The 19,613-nt window shown below is 36.5% G+C and overlaps 1 protein-coding gene across 1 annotated transcript in view; it reads right to left on the reverse strand.

Annotated features, from left to right (window-relative positions):
- DNAJC1 (DnaJ heat shock protein family (Hsp40) member C1) overlaps positions 1-19,613 on the reverse strand; it is a 193,687-nt gene that overhangs the window by 13,765 nt on the left and 160,309 nt on the right. Inside the window, exon 9 of the mRNA XM_084868533.1 lies at positions 13,122-13,241. Within this exon, the coding sequence (XP_084724659.1) occupies positions 13,122-13,241 (120 nt within the window). The remainder of the gene's footprint in view (positions 1-13,121; positions 13,242-19,613) is intronic.

Consider the following 19,613-nt stretch of genomic DNA (forward strand, 5'->3'; position numbering starts at 1 on the left):
CCTAACCAAGAGAAATAAAAATATACACCCATTCAGAGACTTATAAATTAATATTCATTGCAGCATTACTTGTAATAGCCAAAAAGGGGAAATAATCCAAATGGTCAACAAAAATTGGTATTACTGTATATATACAACTGAACAATAAAGAGAAATGGACTATTGATACATGCTACAAAATGGATGGACTTCAAACAACCTTTGCTGAGTGAAAGAAGTCAGTTGCAAATAATGAATACTATACAATTCCATTTACATGTGATTTCCAGAGAAGGGAAATTTACACATACATGAAACAGATCCCTGGTTGCCTGAGTTAGGAGAAGATAGTGGGGAATGACTGCAAATTGGGTTTAGGAAACTTTTTTGGGTGATGAAAATGTCTGATACTAAATGTGGTAACTGTAAACTACAAATTAAAAAAATCATTTAATTTTACATTAACAATGGGAAATTTTAAGCTATGTGAATTATATCTAATGTTTTATTGTAAAAAGAGATAACACAAGATTTACTCTCAACAAAATTTAAAGTGTACCATACAATATTTTTAACTACAAGCACAAAATTGTAGAGCAGATTTCTAGAACTTATTCACCTTACATAACTGAAATTTTATATTCTTTGGACGGTAACTATCCTCATCTCCACCCCCAACCACCATTCCACTTGTTGCTACTATGAGCTTAACGATTTTATACCTCCTATAAGTGGAATCATGTGGCATTTTGTCCTTCTGTAACTAGCTTATTTCACTTATGTTCTTTAAAAAAAAAAATATTTTATTGAATTTTTACAGAGAGGAAGGGAGAAGGGTAGAGAGTTAGAAACATTAATGAGAAACAGTGATCAGCTGTCTCCTGCACACCCCCTACTGGGAACGTGCCTGCAATCAAGGTACATGTCCTTGACCATAATCGAATCTGGGACTCTTCAGTCCACAGGCCAAAGCTCTATCCACTGAGCCAAACCAGTTAGGGCTTCACTTATGTTCTTAAGGTTCATTCATGGTGTCGCATAATGCATAATTTTCCTTCTCTTTATGGCTGAATAATATTCCAGTGTATGTATATGTGTGTGTGTGTGTGTGTATAATATTTCCTTTATCCACCCATCATATTACCATCCTCGCCATTCATGTGGGGTACATCTTGACTACTGTGACTAGAGCTGCAATAAAAATGAGAATGCATATATTTCTTAGACATCCAGATTTCACTTCTTTTGGTTATCTAACCAGAAGTGGGATTGCTAGGTTACACAGTAATCTTTGAATTTTTTGAGGAACCTTCATACTGTTTTCATAATGACTGAATAATTTTATGTTCCCACCAAGAGTGTGCAAGTGTTCCAATTTCTCCACATGATTGCCAACACTTGTCATTTTTATTTTTAATGGCCATCCCGAGAGGAATGAGACGATACCTCATTGTGATTTTGATTTGCATTTCCCTGATGACTATTGATTTGAGCATCTTTCCATATACCGGTTGGCCATTTTAAATCTGTGTGTTTTTTTTGGGGGGAGTTCTGAGTTGTAGGAGGTCCTTTTATATTTTGGAGATGAATTCCTGGTCAGGTATATAGTTTGCAAATATTTGCTTCCATTCCTTATGGTCATCTTTTTATTCCACTGACTGTTTGCTGTGGTAGAAGCTTTTCAGCTTAGTATGTTTCCACTTGCTTTTTTTTTTATTTAAATAAATCTTTATTGTTCACATTACAAATGTTCCTCATTTTTTCCCCCTCCATTGCTCCCCTCCACCAGGTTTCCACCCCATCCTCTGCCCTTTCCCCACCCCCCATTGTCCTCATCCATAGGTGCACAGTTTATGTTCAGTCTCTTCCCACACCACCCTCTCCCCTTTTCCCCGAGAATCGTCAGTTCACTCCCCTTCCATACCTCTGATTCTATTATATTCAACAGTTAATATTATTCATCAGATTTTTTAATTCCCTCGGTTTTTAGATTCACTTGTTGATATTTACGTATTTGTTGTTCATAATTTTTATCTTTTTCTTTCTCTTCCGAAAGAACCCCCTTCAGCAATTCATATAATTCTGGTTTGGTGGTGATGAACTCCTTTAGCTTTTTTTTTTAATTTGTGAAGCTCTTTATCTGGCCTTCAATTCTGAGTGATAGCTTTGCTGGGTAGAGTATTTTTGGCTGAAGGTTCTTGCTATTCATCACCTTGAATATTTCTTGCCATTCCCGTCTGGCCTGCATGGTTTCTGTTGAGAACTCAGCTGACAATCGAATGGGTGCTCCTTTATAGGTAACTACCTGCTTTTCTCTTGCTGCTTTTAATATTCTCTTTGTCTTTTGCTCTTGGAATTTTAATTATGATGTGTCTTGGTGTGGTCCTCTTTGGATTCCTTTTGTTTGGAGTTCTGTGCGCTTCCTTATAAGTCTAATTCTTTCACCAGGTGGGGGAAGTTTTCTGTCACTATTTCTTCCAATATGTTTTTGGTATCTTGCTCTCTCTCTTCTTCTGGGACCCCCATAATTCTGATGTTGGTTCGCTTGAAGTTGTCCCAGAGGTTTCTTACATCATCTTCAACTTTCTGGATTCTCTTGTCTTCTTGCTTCTGCGGAGGAGTGTCTTCTGACTCTTTATGTTCCAGATCTTTGACTTGATTCTTGATATCTTCCATTCTGTTTTTAGGACTCTGTATAATATTTTTTATTTCAGACAATATATTCTTTATTTCTTGTTGATCCCTTATTTCTAGTTGATCCCTTTTCATATCCTCATAGGTCTCGTTTACTTTATTGGCCTTTTCTAGGAAATTCTTGAAAAACCTTATAAGCGTGGTTTTGAACTCTATATCCAGTCGCTTTTTGTCCTCCATTTCTTTCATTTGTGATCTGTTTCCTTGTCTCGGCATTTTAGCAGCTTCCCTGAATTAGTAGCCTTAAAAGTCTCTGTGTTCAGCTTGGATGGGGCAGAGTTTCAGGGTGGAGCCTACAGCCTTGGCTTCCGTCAGCCCCGCCCTATAAGGTCCCTGAGTCTCAGTGTTCCTCATTGTACTTCGGTACTTGTTGCAAGCACCTCTGAGAGAAAGGTGCCCTCAAGTTTCGCCCGCTACCAAACAGTCTAGGCTCTCCCCCAATGAGCCTGGAACTGGGGTTCAGTTCAGTTGGAAGTGGGGTTCAGAGCAGTCTGGAGCTTTTGACTCCTTCCCACTAGGGCAATCCAGCGGCACAGACAACTGTCCGTTCTCTAGGACTTCCTTTTGCCGCTCCCCTGGGTTTCCGCCTTACAGCCCAGGCTCCCTCTGTATGAGCCTGGGTCCCCAGGGTCTGGCCTAGAACTGGGGTTCAGTGCAATTGGAACTGGGCCTCAGCATAGTCCAGAGCTTTTGTCTCCTTCCTGCCAGGGAACACCAGCCAGGCACTAAGCCTCCCCCTCCTCTCCGGCTTCGCCCTCTCCGCGCGCGCAACGTGTCTCCGTACCTTAGGCATTTACAGCTCCTCTGATTTTCCTTCTGGTTTTCTCTTTTCTTCTTCTTGTAGAATTTCCAGTCAGTCGACTTTCCTGTAGTTCTGGGTAATGTCCATTTTGTATTTTAATTGTATTTTATTGAAATTGTTGTGTGAGGCAGCAGTTAGGTGTTTACCTATGCTGCCATCTTGGATTCTTCCACTTGCTTTTTTTTTGTCACTTATGAAATCATTGCCCTAGATCAGTATCATACAGTTTTCCTCCATTTTGTTCTAAGAGTTTAAAATTTCAGGTCTTATGAAAATTTGAGTTGATTTTTTTGTATGGTTTAAGATAAGGGTCTAATTTCATTTTGCATGTGGATGTCCAGTTTTCCCAACACCATTTGTTGAAGAGACTATCCATGTGTATTTTTGGCATACAGCCAAAGATTAGTTGACTGTGTATGTGTGGATTTATTCCTGGGCTCTCTATTCTGTTCCATTGTCTATTTGTTCTCTTTATGCCAATATTATACTGTTTTGATTAGTATAGCTTTATAATATATTGTGAAATTAGGAAAAGTGATGCCTCCAGTTTTTTCTTTTTTAAAATTGTTTTGATATTTGGCCTCTTTATGATTTCATATACATTTTACAATTTTTTTTCTGTAAATCAATGAAGCTTTTATAATAAACTTTAAAAGAATCAAGTAGGACTATATATATTAACATGGGTATATATTAAAAGTAAAATGTTTTTTATATACTTTAAAATGTAGTTTTTAAAATCAAGATAATATATACCTAGCTTAAAAAAAATAAAAATAAAAAAAAATTAAAAAAGCAGTAAACACAAGGGCTTCTGATGAAGAGCAATGCTCCTTACACCAGAGGCACTCATTTCTGACCACAGTTCTTCTGGTGGACACAAGTACTACATAGAAAATATGCTTTTGGTATTTTATACCCTAAATCCAACCTTTTTCCCACTTCAGCCAATACCCTGGTCCAAACTACCAGCACCTTTTGCACAGACAACTAAAGAGGCCTCTTTCTTGGCCTGCCTTTCTGCTTCTGCACTTCCCCTACACGGGGCCTTCTTCACAAAGCAGCCGGATGACTCTTTCAGATCTTACATTCCTTTGCTCCACCATCCAATGTGCTCCCAATCTCACTCAGAATAAAATCCAACATCTTTATCTTGGCCAATGAGGTCCTATTCGGTCTGGTCCTCATCTGTAATCCCCTCCTACGCACTCCTTATCGGCCATACTGACCGCTTTGCTGGACTGTGCACATCCCAAGGATGCTCTTACCTCAAAGCCAGAGGAAGGGCTGTTTCCTCTGCTTGTAACGCTCTTCTCAAACTTGCTCTTCCTTACTTTGTATCCCTTCTTAGAGAGGACTCTTTTTAGAACACTTTTAAAAATTGCAACTCCCTTCAGTTTCTAATCTCATGTTCTGCTTTATTTTTCTTCATAGCGCTTGTCACTATTTACAGTTTTTCTTTTACTCCATGCATTTAGGTTCTCCCCATCATGCTTCTCCACCATCCTTTAGGGCAACTGTTTTTGCCGCATGACTGCAGCTTAGTTGAAGGCAAATTGGTATTCCAGCTTAGAGGCAGGGAAAAGTAAGTGAGAGCTACTGTGAACACACATCACTTCAATCATGCTTCTCTGGCCACAACAGGGTTTGGGGGTGAGGGCAGTGCTTGTAAGTGCAGTGCTGCTGGGCAATGTGCTTGACTACAAATCTAGTACTAGACAACGAAAGGACGTATTTGGTGAACTACTTGTTTTAGTCTTACACAGTTTTTTAAAAATTGAAAAATTTTCTGAAAATATGTAAAATATTTGAAATAAACGTCACAAGGTAAGGTCTTATATAATTATGATCTGATCAACATTACTCATCTTAGAGACAAATACTATGCTGTGATCATATCTCTTGTGTTGTTCAAAAAAGAATGTTCTTGCTATCAAGTTTTTTGCTCTACTTTTTAGTGTACTTAAATTTGAACTATGCCTTTTTTGTGTGTGTATGTTTATGTAGTTTCTAGTTGGCTTTTTTCATATATAAAACATTTTGCAAGTTCTCAGCCATATTATCTAGGCTATGAAATCTTCGTGTCTCCCAGGGTTGCTCTCGCACAGTCCTTCATTCTTGTATTTCACCATTGACTTATGGTGCTAGTGGTTGGCTATGTTACTGAGGAGTCTTGGAGTTTCTGTTTATTGGGCATAGGTTCTTTTAAAAATTGCAACTCCCTTCAGTTTCTAACCTATGTCTTTTTCCTTTTCTTTTTAACTTATTTCTCTCTTTTGCTGCACGTTAGTCTCAGGAGACGTTTTAAGAAAGACTATGAGTCTCTGTCCCATGTATTTACTATCACACTTGGTCTGTTCTAGATTCAGAACCATTTCCCTTCATAACTATGAAGACATTTTTCCTTTCTCCTTGTTGCTGAGCAATCTGATGTCACTATAATTTGTCTAATTTAGAGGTTTCGTCTCTCTAGAAACTTTAAAGATCTATGTAGTCTCAGTGTTGATACATTTTCCAAGCACCTTTTCCATGTATCCTACTTGACTTGGAAGGTTCTTAAAATATGTTTTCAGGTGTTCCTGCCTCAAAAACTTCACTTATATTATTCATTTAATTTATTTTAAAGAATATTTTTTGATTTTAGAGAGAGGAAGGGAGAGGGAGAGAAAAATCAGTGATGTGAGAGTGAAATACTGATCAACTTCCTCCTGTGCACCCCATATGGGGATGGAACCTGCAACCTGGCATGTGCCTTGACTGGTTGGTAAAAACCTGGCATCATTTTGGTGCACAGGTCAATATCCAACTGAACCATACTGGCCAGGGCCATTATATTATTTCCTGAATAATATTCTTATGTCTGTTTTCCCTGTCTGTCTCACTGAAACTCTTAATCAGTTCAGACCTCTTGAACTGATTTTTTAAATATATATTTTATTGATTTTTTTATAGAGAGGAAGGAAGAGGAATAGAGTGTTAAAAACATGGATGAAAGAAAAACATCGACCAGCTACCTCCTGCACACCTCCTACTGGGAATATGCCTGCAACCAAGGTACATACCCTTGACGAAAATCGAACCTGGGACCTCTCAGTCCACAGGCCAATGCTCTATCCACTGAGCCAAACTGGTCAGGGTTTGAACTGATTCTTATCATTTCTATAATATTTTAAAATTACTTGTCTTTTTATTTGGCTCTCTAGGAGATTTTCATTATAACTTTCGGTCATTCTACTTCATTTTAGTAGGAATGGTGTCCGCCAGGGGAAACTACATAATTAACTGCTAATCTGTCCATTGACCTGAATAGAATTTTTCTATATATTATATGATTTCTGTGTCAGAGGTTATAGATTTGCATTCCATGTCATCATTTCTATCTCAGCATTGAACAAAATCACATAAGACAGGATAAATATGCCCAATTAAAAAAATAGCAAAACCTCTATAATATTCTTAAATATACAAATGCAAAAACCCTAATAAATTAACAAATCAAAACTAGTTATTTATTCAAAGAATAATGTTATATGACCAAGTAAAGTTTATCTTGGAAATATAAAGGGACCTTGGCAATATATTTATTCTCACTTGTTCATTTGAGAAAAATTATATGAACATGTCAAGAGATGTTAAAAAACAACAACTTTTGTTAGCTTGGCCAGTGTGGCTCAGTGATTGACATAGTGGACATATGAACCAGGAGGTCAGGATTCGATTCCTAGTCAGGGCACATGCCTGGGTTTCTGACTCCATCCCCAGTAAGGGGCAGGAAGGAGGCAGCTGACAGAGGATTTGCTCTCATCACTGATGTTTCTATCTCTCCCTCTACCTTCCTAAAATCAATAAAAATATATGTAAAAAAACCCTTTATTAAATTTCACCTCTATTTCTGAATACAACTATAATAAATTTAGAACTGGAAAAATTAAAGGGAAAATATCCTTGGTATAATAATATAACACTTATATCAGTAAATAATATTAAATTTACTGGCCAAACATTAGGTTTTATTAAGATGTTGAGCAAAAATGTCTACACTAACTACAATTACTGTAATACAACATTTCTCTGGAATTGCTAGCTAATGCAGTCAAATAAAATACAAAGAAAATGGCAAATTATTTGTAGACAATATAACTATCCTAAAATTCTAATGAATTAACACAAACTGTTTTTGAAATAAGATCAGTAAGTAAGGAGGCAAGTTACAAATCAGTCCACAGCACTTTTCACTTATTTGACAAGCAATGATGAAAACCAAAGGAGGGCGCTCAGTGTTGCGGGGACACTGAGGAGGGGCCTCTCGTGCTGCAGTGGCTGCAGTACATTATGACTCCCTCCCTGAGGCCAGTTTGAGAGACCTCAAAGGTTCGGGAAAACATCCATATTCTTGAACCACCTCCAATCCTAGGATACAAGGTAAGAAAATGGATAGAAGTGCAAAGATGAATGAAAAAACAAAACAAAACAAAAAAAAAACAAACCTCACGAAACAGACCTCTCAGGAAAACAGCAAAAAAGGAAGCAATTTAAATGACAATCAGTAGGATACTCCTTACATCCAGACAACGTGGCGCATTACGTAAGGGTTTAGAAAAATGCTTGAGGCTCTTTCACAGGAGGGAGCTCATGTTTCACAGCAACATGCAAAGAGCAGGATACAGATTGAAACGGTGGAAACTATCTAGTCATATGCCTATAGGAGAACTCGAGCCTAAAATGGTATATAATAAAATGTTTACAGGAGTCATTTTTTATTGTGGTTGATTTAACTTTTTTTTTTTTTTTTTTTTTTTTTTTTTTTACGTCATTGTACTTTTAAAGTTCCTTTTTTCCCTATAAACACAGTTCTACAAAAAAAAAATTCTAATAAAAGTCTAGACTCATTTGAAGCATTTTTCATATCTTCAGCAATAAGACAGCATTAAGTAGTGCTAAGAACATATTAGAGGAGGAATCAAAATATCTGGTGCCCCACACTAATTGTGTCACCTTGAACAAATATCTCAGGAGCAGTTTACTCAACTGTAAAGTGGGTGCCTAAGCTACCTCACAATGTTGTTGTGAAGATCAAGTAAAATGTCTTGAAAAATGTAAAATGCTATAAAAATAGAAGATGCAATAATCAATATTATCACTTAAAAGCAGTTAAATATAAAAATGTTGCTACTGCCCTGGCCGAGTGGCCCTGCTGCTGGGTGTTGTCCAGGGCACTGAAGGGCCGTTGGACAGGCCAGGGGTGGGGCTCAGGGGCATGAAGGAGGCAGGCCATCTCACACTGATGTTTCCCTCTCCCTCCCCTTCTTTCTAAAAATAAAAAAAAGTTAAAAACGGAAAATGTTGGTTTGATCTTTTAACTGACTCTTGCAGTGTTATGTTCACGTAGTGAATACCTTTTATAATTATGTCCTATGATTTTGCTCAATGCTGAGTCAGAAATGGTGACATGGAATACAAATCTATAAACCTCTGGCCCAGAAATAATATAATAGCAAAATTCTAATGAGACCAATGAACAAATTAAGCAATTAATTATGTAGTTTTCCCCATGGACACCAAAAGCTCCTATTTTCCCAAAATAATGCTCTGCCTTCTCTTTTCTTCAAATAGGCAGTCAAATTGCCTGAAATGCTCATACCCATCATTCATATACTTGGGTTAAGCAACTGAAGGCTTGCCCTGGCCGATGTGGCTCAGTTGGTTGAGTGTCATCCTGTGCATGGAAAGGTTTGCTGGTTCAATTCCTGGTCAGGGCACATATAGGAGGCAACCAATCGATGTTTCTCTTTCTTTCTCTCTCCCTCCCCTTTTCTCTCCCTCTAAATTAAATAAACACACACACACACACAAAAGGATCACTTGTAATCTAACTTAAAAAAAGACTTCTATTAAAATCCATGTGTATGTGTGTATTTGGAAATACAGTAAATTATTTTCTATTAATACCATATTAAAAATTGGTTATTAGATCCATTAGTTACTTATCTAGCAAGAAGGATAGAGAAAAGAACCCATTCTTTTCTAAATTTAAATATCTATAAGGTCCTGGGGCTGAGAGTGTGAGGGATGGAGGAGAGGGAGGAAGGGGAGAGCGGGCTGAGATCCGGAGAGCTACCAGAGCAAGAAGCCTGGCTAAGAAGACAGCAAGGGTGGAGACAGACAATTAAAAAGACCATCCTTGCCATCTTTACAACTTGTGTAGGGCTAAGTCTGACTCTAAGAAGTTATAGCAATACGTTTGCCAAAATAATAACTACATATTTAGTTCACTGATAAACTATACAGTTTATTTTCTATTGAATAATCCAGATATATATTTTGAAACTGCCATGGCACATAAATTCCCCCAATATGCATCTCCTTTACCTCTCTGCTATAGTGATAAATAATAAAATTCTCAGTTTTATCTTCTTCCCTCTCAGTTGGGGACACTTATCTAACTCCACACCTCTCACCTCTCACCGTGGTACTAAGGTAATTACAAAAGTCTGTTTAAATCCACCCACCTGTCTTTTGTTTTGCTGCCTAACTGGGTCTTTTCCAAGCAGGCAGAAACTCTCCAATCAGTCTGTTATCACAACCAGAATGTAAGAGATTAGAGGCCAGGGGAGAAGCAGAATCAGTTTCCATCCTTTCAGGCTGGAGAATGATACACCTCACAGGCAAGAAATCTGAGGCTACTTGACCTTAACTGAGAAAACCTGCAGTTAATAATCACATTAAAGCTGGCTTTACATGCCAGACAGCTTTTGTTTCCTGTTGTTTTTACAACTGGAGTGTCCTTTGTGGTTATCAGAGTTATTTGCTGAAAGGCATATATTAACATTTAAAAAATTTGATATATAATAAATTAGGTCTTACAGTTAGGTATATCTGAGTTAAAATATACTTTGTATTCATGTTTTACAAAGCTAATAACATTACTTGTATTTAGCTGGTGCTGAATTTAGCAATTGTCATTAATTATGACAATGAATACACTGAAAACTCCTTTCTTAATTGAGGAATTAAATGCATTTTTCATTGTAATCTGTCAACCTAAATCAAGACTATAAAGATCCCACCAGGGCTACACTCTCACCCCTCCCTGAAAAAGGTCAATTGTTTCTGAAAGGAAAGAGAATAAACCCCGAAGCTATAAATTTAGCAAGGAAAACAGGTCAAAAACCAGATGTGCAGAGCAGGGGTGAACTGGCCCAGGTGATCAGGTCAGTAAGCAGAGGTTTCAAGGACAGCAAACTGAACTTGCCTTCCTTTTCATAATCAAACACTTAATGAAAACAAATCTAATTAACACCATAGGCCAAAAAGTGATCTTGTGAAGTGTGGTTAACTTTTAGTTAACATTCTAGTAAAGGAACCTGTATTAGTCAAACCCATTTCAGCTGCTTCAATGGAATTTACTGCGTGTTCACTAAAACGAGTCTTCAGACACCTGTTCTCTTTTAAAGAGAGTAATTTACAGGTGTGTGTGTGTAGTTAGTGAAATGAAATGCACAGGCCAACTATGGAGATGATGTTTAGAGAATGAAAATACAGTGAGTCTCTCTATAGTTGACATAGAAGAAAAGTTTCAATGGCATTTTGGTATACTAAATATTGATATACTAAATACTGATCTATAAGGTACTGTTAGTATTATAAAAATAGAACTAATACTTGGAGGAAAAAATCTCAAAAAGTCACATTTGCTACTTCTACAATAAGAGCAGGAATATCCATTACAGACAAGAGATTAGTCTCCCTTCAGTTTTGGCAAAGAGAGAACTATGGCAGTTTTCTAGAAGAAAAAAATTTGAAACACATGGAATGAATTTGCACAAGTTTGAAAAGGTGTCTTTGCTTATCCGGGGACTGTTGCACTAAAACAACTTTTTAAATTATGTTTAGATTTTCAAGATCTATGATACTGACAAGCCATCTCAAGGCTCTATTGGTTACATCATGTATTTTCTTAGTATTTACCAGTAAACTTTCATTTCTCTCCTCTTAAAAATATAGATTAAAAATTTAAGCAGATGATAATGACAAATTAATGTAAGAAACTGCTCTATTCATTATCCTATCTGCCTTTGGCATTATTAACTGTAAGGCCTCAAAGAAATATTTAAAAGTTAAAAGCTGTCTTCAAAAGACACTGAATTAGTGAACTATTATTTCTCATTAGGCAATTAAATAAAAATTTGAGCCTTATTAAGCCAATAATGGTTTGATAACCTTTTGAAAATTGTTTTAGTAATTTTTGTTAATCATTATATTAACAGCACATAGTTGTATAATTAGAGTGTCATAGTACTTAAAATGTATCCTTCTGGTTCCTTTTCCCAGTCTCCTAAGATAACTGGTCTCCTCATAAAACACAGCAAAAAAAAAAAAAGGAAAAACGTTATAAGATATAAGTGCTGCAATTTTCCCACACGATCAGACTTTAACTCTGAAGCTAAAAAAAAAAAGAAAAAGAAAAAGAAAAAGAAAAAAAAAAATCTTATAAAATCCAAATAGTATTTTAAGAGTGATTTTAAAAAGACCTATATGGCATTAAAAACATTCCTATATATAATTTAAAACTCTTAAAGAACTATTTAAAAATTTGACAATAATATGTTCTATAAGCTTGTTTTTAAATTAAAAGATTGTAATTTACTACAAAAAGGTAACAGCATTTTATGTAACAAGCTTTTCTGTTTGGTGGTTGTGATTATTAATCATTTTTCAGAGTTTTAAACTGTTCATTATCAGAAAAGATCCAACATTTACTATTGGAATTGAGGAGGACATTTGAATCTTTGCTTTCAGTAACCCTATAAATATTTTAGATGTACAGGATTTATTTAAAATAATTTAAATAAATTCAGTAAAGAACTTGTTTAGTAAAGACTACTATTATTTGTAAAAATAAGGATCATATTGATAGAAATAAAAATTTCTTAATATCAAGTAAACATTTACTGAGTAGTACTTGTCAGGCGCTGTGGTAGATGTTTTAATAAGATTCTCTGACTTAAATTTCCTCCATAAAAGTACCCAAAGTGATAACTCTAACCCTGTCCAGGTAAACACTTTTTTTTTTTTTTTAAATGCCAGGTATGGCTTGTCATATTACCTGTGTATTTTTTTTTTTTTGGGGGGGGGGGGGGTGGTGCTTTAAGGATTTTAAACAACTTGTCAAAATAGATGGTAGGAATCATCCTTAAGATAAAAACAAACACTATAGGGACACTGTTGATTTAATTAATGCAAACCACCTGTCTAAATACATACACCAAGGAATCTGTATAATTCCGTTAACAAGATCCAGATGAAATATAACTTCTTTTTATCCCCCCCTTTTTATGAAATATAACTTTCCTAATTCTAATCAGTCTAAGAACTATTTTTTGCCCCAAACCTGAAGGAGTCACTCGAAATACAGAACTAGCTTAAGTTTCTAAACACTAGAATTCCTTAAACAGCTGTTAACTGGGGGTCATTGGACTGGCTGAAATCTGCTTCTTGCTTATTTCGTTAATGGTTCACTTCCAGGTCCTAAAAGGGTTGTAGCCTTTCTCCAATGATAATGGTGGAGGCATTTATGTCTACCTTCTACATAGCTGGCTTTTCTGGATTTTCACTCTCCATACAATGCAAATCTGAGTGAACTCACATCTGTCACCGATCGACCCAGTTCGTGAGCAATCTTTTCCCATCGACCTGGGGTCCCTCCTGGGAACTTAACCATACTTCTTGTCAGCTGGCTGAGGTCCTCTTCTGTCCATTCAGGTGCCTGCAAAACATTAAGGGGAAAAATAAGACAATTTAAAGAATGTTTGCTAATACATTTAATAAACCTGTGAAACAAACTATTGGCAATATGCTTTCTGCAAAAACAATAATATTACAATGCATCTAATAGTTCAGATAGAGGTTTGAGTTGCATGTTTAACATCAGAATGCAAAGCTCCAGTAGCGTTTTACATTTTCCTACATATACCAAATATAAAAGTAGAAATATTGTGAAGTCAGGCTTTTGAAGAAATTTGGGGGAAAAAAAAAAAAAAAAAGACAAGTCAGATCTGCATTAGTGAGAAACCATTCACAAAGCCCATGAAATGCATTATGTCACTGCTGCTTAAAATGCCTCATATAGTCACTACACTTAAAAGTTTTTTTTAAAAAAACAAGGTTTTAATTGTTTTCTTTAAAGTATAAGCATAAATGAAAATGTCAACAAGTAAATGTAGAGTTCAAGAATCATAATTGAGACAAAGATCTATTTTGTTCATTCTAAGTAACAACATTCTAAAAATCACGTATTTTCAAAAAGTGTAACTTATCAAATGTTACCATTTTATAAAAATTTGGGAACAGAAATAAAATTAGAAACTCATGGGACCAACACTTAAACCATCAAGTCTGTGCAAAGCAACATTTCATTTTTGAGAAGGTAATCAGCTCCTAAAAGTCAATCAAATTATTATTTGAATAATAAAATACCTTGAAATATTACAGAAAAAATTTTTTTTTTTTTTGCAAAAGCAAACATTCAAGGCACATTCTCTGCATTTTATTCAGCACGACCACTTGGTCAAACCCAAAGCTGAGCAAAGCAAAAAAAAGAAAACCCCCCAAAACGATTATCATCTAATAAACAAACATGTTACAATTATTTAGCGTTACATTTTAGCATTAAGCTATTCCCTACCAGGTTCAGTAACCACTGTGGTATTAAACAATTCTCTAGGAGTCAGCAGAGAGATGGAGGAAGCCCACTTTATTTTCTTTAATTAAAAAGGAGGAAGAAACGAAATAAGGAAACCTTTGAGACAAATACCTTTTCTAATCACCATTTCCGATAATGAACAGGCATACATCAGGGCGTTTGCATTACAGAACCATCAGCACAGAACCACAGTCAGAGGTGAGTGACCCCAGGGACTATCCACAGCTACAGCAAAGCTTCTCCCTGACACTAATCCTCCCTGTCATTCTCCCACAGCGTTCTAACCACACTGACATCCGCCTGCCTCACTGCGAGCTTAACGGGGCCCTTCCTGACTTTTACTGTCTCCCCCAATCAATGGCTCAAGCGTGCTCTTTTCACCAAGTCCAAATGGCAGCTTCACTCATAATCAAAGTGCACTGCCCTGTTAAAGGGCTTTCCCAAAGGCTCTCCCATTTGCATTCATTTGCAAAGCAAACTACTTTTATTCACTTTGTTCTGCTATCAAGAATGTTCCCTGAAGCAGATAAATTGGCATAAATACAACCTGCCACTTAAGAGTCAGTAAATAATAGCCAATAGTAGGGAGGATTTTATCAATCATTCTATTTTGTATCCACTAAAAGCTGAAAGCCTCGAACATATTCATCAGTACAACCCGTAGGTCCATGCATAAATTCACATAAGAAAGTAGCCTACATTGGGTATGGTTGAAATTTCTCTGATATTTAATGATATCAGAAATCTAATTTTCCGTATCAGGTAATTAAAATTTTACACGGAAGATTTTCTTTCTTTCTGCTTGTTTTTACTTTGTTTAGGGGAAAAGTATATTTTTATTGCTATAAAATTAAAACTTTAAAATAACTGTACCAGTTGATTTCAGAAAAGCTAAATAGTTAAGAATTTAAACATAAGCTTATAGTATAAAGTCATACCAAAAAGAGCATTAGGTTGACACTGCAGAGATACAGTATTCAAACTATATAGTAATATCAATGCAATTACACACTAAATAAAATCATCTTATGTTTACTTCTGACTAATTATAACAAATATTTTTGGAGTAAACAAAATTGTCTAAAATGCCAATAATATATGGGTATTGTTTCCCATAGTAAACTAATTTGTTCAAATAATTTCTATTTTATGAGAATGGTTTTCCAAATATGCTGCATATATGAGCAATGGGCTTTACAAATTTTATTAAATTCCCTGTTAATAAGATGAGTCTAAAAGTATAGTTCCACTTTTTCTGGGAAGGAAAAGAATTAAATATTTGGACTGATATCCTGAAAAATTATCAACTGCAAGAACAATCTTTCTTTTTAGTTTTGAAGTTATTTCATGGCTGTGATTTTTATTAATTTTGAGAGAGATCAATACCGTGTTTCCCCGAAAATAAGACATCCTCCGAAAATAAGACCTAGCGCATGGAAAAATAAGATATCCCCTGAAAATAAGACCTAGTGCATCTTTGGGAGCAAAAATTAATATAAGGCACTGTTTTATTTTCGGGGAAACAGGGTAGTAACTAGGACCATAATCTGAAACCTTTGAGAGAATACTTTCAGCAGATCATTATTCTCTCCTTCAGCTGTAGGCACTCTGGGGCCTGTGCCATTCCTCAGCAATAGTTAGCTGTGTCTTTAGAGGCAACAGAGCCTCCTGTGCCCCAGCCGCGAAGGCCGCTATGAGGGTGGCCATGGTGTGAATGTATTCTCCTTGTTCTAATCTGGAGCCAACTGGAGCTGTGAAAGTCAAATGAATGCATAAGCATACGGCTTTGCCACGTAAAACCATGTGTGTCCATTATTACCAAGACACTGGGCCAAAAATTCATCTCTTTAGTAAAGTAATGGGAGATACCACATGGTGTGGGGACAGCTGTTGTGACTACAGGAGCATTCCAATTTTGCATCAGAAAAGCCCCACTCTGGGGATAAATCTCTATACTGAATACGACATAAAAAGTAAGTTTTCAAATTATTCAATATTTTTATGTAATGATTCAAAAGTAAGAGCTGATATGAAATTTTAGATTGTATTCCCTAATAAAGTCCCTTTGGAATAGATGTTTGTCAGAAATCCAGCTATGTCAAAGATTTGGTGCCCTTGAAAATTCTTACTACGCTTGGGGGATAGGAGCTGGAGGCTGTAGCAGAAAACAGGTAATATTTTTAAAGTAATCTAAACACTTCCCCCCTCACAGCTTTAGAACATAAAATGTTAATTAAAATAAGGATCATCCAATTTACTTAACACTGAAAATTTATGACCAAATTAAACAATTTTTTAAATGTAATTATTTATTTTCATACTTGAATGACAAAAGGTCCATTTCTAGCTAATAAGTAGATACTGAAACTCCTTAATGAACATAGTTTCTATTGAAATGACTTGTTAATAATTATTTATATAATTAAAGAAGTTGCAATTTTGGACCCAGTAATTTTTAATAGAGTCAGTTCAACTCATAACTTCTGTGGATGAAAAAGGGGCCACATAATAAACCTGACAAGCTCAGGGGAGGCCTAATGATGGTCTTACAAACTCCAGACCTAAGGTAAGGACACAGAATGGTCTGAAAGTGAAACTTTCTAACTAAAACCAGTTCATAGCTGGTAGTCATGTCCTAGGTGGGTATTTTTCCCTAACAAAGATCAATCTTTACTTTAACTGAGCCCGTTATCTTGTTTATGTTTTTTTTTTGTTTGTTTGTTTGCAATTAAGGTAACATATCCGATAACAGTAACCTTGGAATATCAAAGCAATTTCCTTTTTTCTGGACCCCTCAAAGCACAACCAAGCCAGAGAAGAGATCATAAATGCCCTCATTGTTAGTATTATCATGCTAATTATTGACTGTTAACTATGTTATACCCACAAATGTTTTACCTTTTATCCAATCCCAGAGATACTTCCTCCATCCCCCCCCCCTGCTTTCAATGTATAAAATAAGGAGCATTTTCTCAATCAGCTGAGATTTTGCTTTCTGGCAATTGTCATCAGTTTGATGTAAATAAACTCATAATGTACAGGTTTGGATATTTCTTACATTGACACTTCCCAGATATGTTACCTAAGAAATAATATCCTTATATAACATTATCCAGTTAAAATATTAGATGTATATCTAATGATGTGGTTGATATATCTAGTAAGTGAATGATATGCTATCCTCTAATTCTATGTCCTCTACTGACTTTGTGTTTTAGAATGTCAATTTGGCTTTTGGCTACACATTTTCCTTTCCAATTTCACTATATATGTAGAGAAATGGTATGTTAAAAAAAAAAAAAAAAAAAAGCCAGTAACAGAATTAAAAACAAATCACTTTAAATATCTTTTCACTCTTAGGAAGAGAAACTCTTTGAAGAAAGTTTGCAACTCATCCCAAACTATCGTTCTACTGTTGTGATCTTTTAGCACTCTCAGTATTTCAAGTGTGTCCACAAGGTCTCCTCATCTATGATGAGCTGCCTTGCCAAAAAAAGAGATCCCACCTGGACCAGTGATTGTAAAGTGTGTTCTTTGGGGTGGCACTGCTACCATCTTAACTAGCTAGTTATTAATAACTAGAGGCTAGGTGCATGAAGTTGGTGCATGAAGGCTGGGGGGGTCCTCTCCGTCCAGTCTGCATCCTGTCCAATCTGGGACATCCTTCTCACAATAATCTAGGACCACTGGCTCCTAACTGCTCACCTGCCTGCCTGATTGTCCCTAACTGCCCCCCACCCCTGCTGGCCTGGTCACCCCCAACTGCCCTCCCTCCTCAACTGGCCAGGTCGCCCCTCACTAAACCCCCTGCCGGCCTAGTTACCCCACCCAACCTGTTCAGCTGTCCATCCAGTTGCAATGGTTACTTAGGCTTTTATATGTATAGATAGAAAGAAAGCAAAGGACATGATCATCTGGAAGCAGGAACTTCATGCTTCCCAGAAAACCCCCGATCCACTCCTTGCAGGTCACTGGGGAAAGGATTCCAACGAAGGGGAAGATGGCACATGTGCAGTGAAGTCAGGGTTACACTGGGAAGATGCTTGCCTGCCAGTCTAGCCTGGGAAACCATGGACTGGTGAGAGGGATGGAGCCACTGCAAGCAGGTGAAATCCTGAAAGATTCATTGGTTAAGCTTCTCGTTAAAATCCCCAAAGAAACTTTTGCTCTTTTGCTCCTTCTGCTTCACTCCTGCTTCCCAGCACCTGAGAAGCAGAAGGAGCAAAAGAGGCCAGAATGGTGAGGGATTATACATTTATTTGATCATCCGCACACCAATTCATTTCTGATAATTATATTTCTGATTTACAATAATTCATTTCTGATTTATTATATTTGGGCATCCTCTTTTTTTCTTGATGAGTCTGGCTAAAGGTTTATCAATTTTGTTTATCTTTTCAAAGTACCAGCTCTTGATTTCATTCATCTTTTCTATTTTATTAGACTATTTTGTTTCTGCTGTAATCTTTATTTCCTCTTCCTACTTGTTTGTCACTTTTCTAGTTCCTTTAGATGAGTATTTCCCAAACTTTTGACATATGTACCCCTTCTATAATTTTCCTAACGCTGAGTACCCCTTGTACTCATGAGAACGTAGAATTAGGCACAGCTAAGTACGGTGCAGTGCATATCCCCACCAAACTCCGGTGCAACGAGTACCCCCACCAAACTCTTCCCATACCCCTGGGGGTACGCATACCACTATTTGGGAAATACTGCTTTAGATGAAAGTTTAGATTGCTTACTTGAGACTTTCCTTGTTTCTTGAAGTAGTCCTGTATTGCTATAAATTTTCCTTTTGAAACTGCTCTGTGTACCATAGATTTTTGGACAATTGTGTTTTCAGTACCAGTTGTATCATGGCATCTTTTGATTTCTTTTTTGATGTTTAGTAGCCTCGTATGTATTTGTGTGTTTTTCAGTTTTCTTCTTGTAATTGATTTCTACTTTCATATCATTTTGACTGAAGAGGATGCTAAATATGATTTCATCCTTCTTAAATTTATTGAGACTTGCTTTGTCGTCTATCTGGAACATGTTCCATGCATACTTTAGAAAAATGTATGTTTTTGGGTAAAATGTTCTAAAAAATATCAAATCTAGCCCTAACTGGTTTGGCTCAGTGGATAGAGCATCGGCCTATGGACTGAAGAAGGGTCCAGGCCCGATTCCGGTCATGGGCATGTACCTTGGTTGCAGGCACATCCCCAGTGGGGAGTGTGCAGGAGGCAGCTGAATCAATATTTCTCTCTTATTGATGTTTCTAACTCTATCCCTCTCCCTTCCTTTCTGTAAAAAGTCAATAAAATATATATATAAAAAAATCAAATCCATCTGGTCAACTGTCATTTAAGGCTACTGTTTCCTTACTGATTTTCTGTCTGGACAATCTATTCACTGATGTCAATAGGATGTTAAAGTACCCTACTATGACTG

The sequence above is a fragment of the Pipistrellus hanaki genome (assembly GCF_964339955.1).
Source record: "Pipistrellus hanaki genome assembly, chromosome: 1".
Classification (NCBI taxonomy): domain Eukaryota; kingdom Metazoa; phylum Chordata; class Mammalia; order Chiroptera; family Vespertilionidae; genus Pipistrellus; species Pipistrellus hanaki.